The 3,445-nt window shown below is 30.6% G+C and overlaps 1 protein-coding gene across 1 annotated transcript in view; it reads right to left on the bottom strand.

Annotated features, from left to right (window-relative positions):
* Positions 1–3,445, bottom strand: part of LOC106461745 (transcription elongation factor SPT6-like) — a 79,362-nt gene that overhangs the window by 38,363 nt on the left and 37,554 nt on the right. The window contains exons 17-18 of the mRNA XM_022388778.1: positions 2,975–3,070; positions 2,098–2,205 (exon numbers count right to left, since the gene is read on the bottom strand). Coding sequence (XP_022244486.1) covers positions 2,098–2,205; positions 2,975–3,070 — 204 coding nt within the window. The remainder of the gene's footprint in view (positions 1–2,097; positions 2,206–2,974; positions 3,071–3,445) is intronic.

Genomic DNA, 3,445 nt, shown 5'->3' on the forward strand with positions numbered 1-3,445 from the left:
AACTTCTTGATTGTTGACCCACTTTTTATATCAGCCTGCACATGGTTTTTAATCAAACTACAAATATTCACAATTAACTCTCTCAACATGGACTCAGTCAAACTGACCAACCACGTGACCACTTTGTATCAGTTATATTTTCGATACTACTAACTTTTAATATAAGAAGTGTATCTTAACAAAATTTGACAGACTTTCAGTAAACATTACAATATTTATATACAAAAAATCAGATTTTTCAGTGAAGTACTTTTACTAAATATTTGTCCGCGAATATATCGTGTCTTGTTCTTGACTAGTCTGAGAGCAAAATGATTTACATTTAAAGATTAAAAAATACTTTTCTTCATCTTAAAAATTTAAAATCTCACTCGTTTAATCTTTAAAACTTCCTAAATAACTATAAAACTTGATATTTTATCTGTTATTTTCTCTACCCTAATTCTGTACAAAGTTGGACAATTTGACCAACCTCATAACCACCAAAAAATAAAAATTGAAATAAATCAATATTACCCTTTTTATCTTTGAAGAATGACTTCAAATTGAAACATTAAACTACTATCTGTTTATCCTAAATAGTTTTAAGCTTGTAACAGCATAAATCTATTTATACTTAAGTTTTATTGTTTTCTGCACCATGTCTAACTACTATACGCATTATTATAAGCTGTAAATCACTGGGTGAATGCACAGCTCACGTTACCCTATCGAGTTACATTACCCACGAGATACTCCAAGCTGCATGCTTGATGAAAATTGTTTATTTATTATTATTATTTATTTTACCTAATCTAACCTTAACTAATCTAATGAGTTTCCTATATTTATATTTTAGTTACTTTTTTTTTTGTTGTTGTTGACTGTCGATGACACTTAAGCCCACTTTTTTTTTAAATTAATTATAGTAGTGCACTAAATAATTTTCATTTCATTAAATAATGCACCAAAGAGCATAGAATAATATCATGCAAAAAGCAGACACTGTACCATAACTATTAAAATATTTCTGGCTTTCTAATTATGCATCAAGAACTGTTACAAATTCCATCCATGATACTCTATGTGTTTCCCGTGGGAATGAAGTTTGAACTGGCAGCAAGATATTTCTCTGAACAAAATACAATACGTTATTTGATAGATTAAAACCTTGGCTTTCTAGTGATTAAAAATAATGTATTAAATATAAGACAGAACTATTAACAAATCCTGAAAGAGAGGATGTGACAGGTGGGTGTGGCAAGAGGAGTCTGATTTTCTAATTGATGGCTCTGTAACCAAACAAGATTGGAGGTTATGAAAATTATGCTTTGCCTGAATGATGACAACATTAAAATGAGCAGCTTACATTAGATTTCGTACTTCTTGGAGGGGGTAGGTAAATAATTTAGAGAAAAGGGGATGCCTAGAGAAAAATGTCACATTTCTCACACTAGGGGAAATTCAGGATTTTATTAAATATTGTCATATAAAATTAATAACTTCAAACTTGTATACCATTAAAATATGGATTATTAGCTATGATTTTATGCTATACTAATTGGTATAACATGAACAAAAAGTAGTTTAATTAACCCTTTCAGTATGTAATTAAAATTTGGGTTCTCAAATAGTGTCAATTATCCACTAACAAATGAAATGTAGAATTTGTCCTTTTTCAATATTAAAATCCCCTAGTCACACTTTTGCTCGCTGATGTATGTACGTGAGGTACTAAAGTTGGAAATCCAAGGACATGTGAGTATCCTAATTGTCACACTATGAGAAAAAGTGTTTGTGACACTGTGGGGTAAATCTGCATGTTGCACCACACGGCTACTAAAGTCAAGTCAGATACATCTGATTATAGCATCCAAAGACATGCACAATAAAAGATGCCCATGGAAAGAAGGTTAATAAATAATCAAAACAAGTAGTACACAAAATATATAATAACAATATCTTTCTTCCTAACTCAACAAATCTTTATTAATAAAGCAGATTTCAAAACATGGTTACTTTCTTCCAACATCAACATTTCATGTAATAGTAACTAGAACAATATGACCCTTCCTCAAAGTTTCACACTTTTTACAACTCAAAACATCAAATTCTTACCCTATAGTAAAGCTGTTTGATTTCATCGAGGTAAGTTTGTGGTGCACCACCACCCCCTCCTTCCTTGTCCATGATTATCTTCATAGTAAGGAGGTTTTCTGATTCAGCCTGCAAAGACCATTAATTATTGAAAGATAAAGTGTTTAAATCACCCCTACCTTATATTCTACAGCAAACTCTATAAAGCATGTTTTATTACTGTTAAGAATTCCTGAAACACCATTACTGCAATATTAAATACTGTTCACTTTTGTTTAATAATCTGGAGTAATTCAAACTTCAAACAGAGGAGAGGTTTATTTTAGTAAATTTTAATTACAACTTTAAAACTCAGTATTTCTTACAATTTTGTGATAAACTCTACTGAATAGTCTTGTCATTGGGTATACAGCTCTTGAATTTTCATGTAAGTAATTCTGTTCCAGTAAGCTTTATAACAGTGATGTAAAATACCAAAGTGAGGATTTTTAGGTCTAACAAGTATAACTAAAATTATATTTGACTGTAAAGGGTCTAATTCAAACAAATGTGAGGAAAAAATAAAAGCAGTTAAGCATAATTTGTATTATGAACAATCTGATGATTACATATTAATCAGAAACACAACAACAGTGTACAATTTTAAATTATGTTAATTACTAGCTTATTTTTTAAACCAATATCAACAAAGCCAAAAAAAAACAAAAAACACAATGCTCAAAGTTATTGAGGGAAAACTACTGGCTGGCATCACTCACAACCAACTCTTGGACTACTCTTTACCAACAATTACGATAAAAATGTTTGATGTTGGGTTTTAGTCTCGCAACCCGCAGATTGTGAGCCAAGTGCCCTAATGACCAGGATAGTATGATGTACCTAAAATGAAAATACATACAATGACAAGATGAAGAAACTGATCTGCTTCCAAATCTTTTACTGGTTTGTTCTTGAGATACTTGTAGCTGTAACAAGGGTGGTTTTCATCAATTTCCTGGAAGATAAAACAATAACTTTATATTACTGAGCATTATAATTAATGTGAAGCTTGCATATGAAAATAACCCACGTGTCATACTGGCAAACTAAACTAACCCAAAGATAATAGTAACATATGAACCTGAACAATGTGTAGTACTAAGGTTATAATAACAAATGAAACTAACCCACATGTTCTATTTTTACAAAACTAACCCACAGATAATAGTAACATATGAACCTGAACAATGTGTAGTACTAAGGTAACAATGACAAATTAAACTAACCCAAAGATAATAGTAACATATGAACCTGAACAATGTGTAGTACTAAGGTAATAATGACAAATTAAACTAACTCACATGTTCTACTTTTACAAAACTAACCCAAA

The sequence above is a fragment of the Limulus polyphemus genome, unplaced genomic scaffold (genome assembly GCF_000517525.1).
Source record: "Limulus polyphemus unplaced genomic scaffold, Limulus_polyphemus-2.1.2 Scaffold1023, whole genome shotgun sequence".
Taxonomy (NCBI): Eukaryota; Metazoa; Arthropoda; class Merostomata; order Xiphosura; family Limulidae; genus Limulus; species Limulus polyphemus.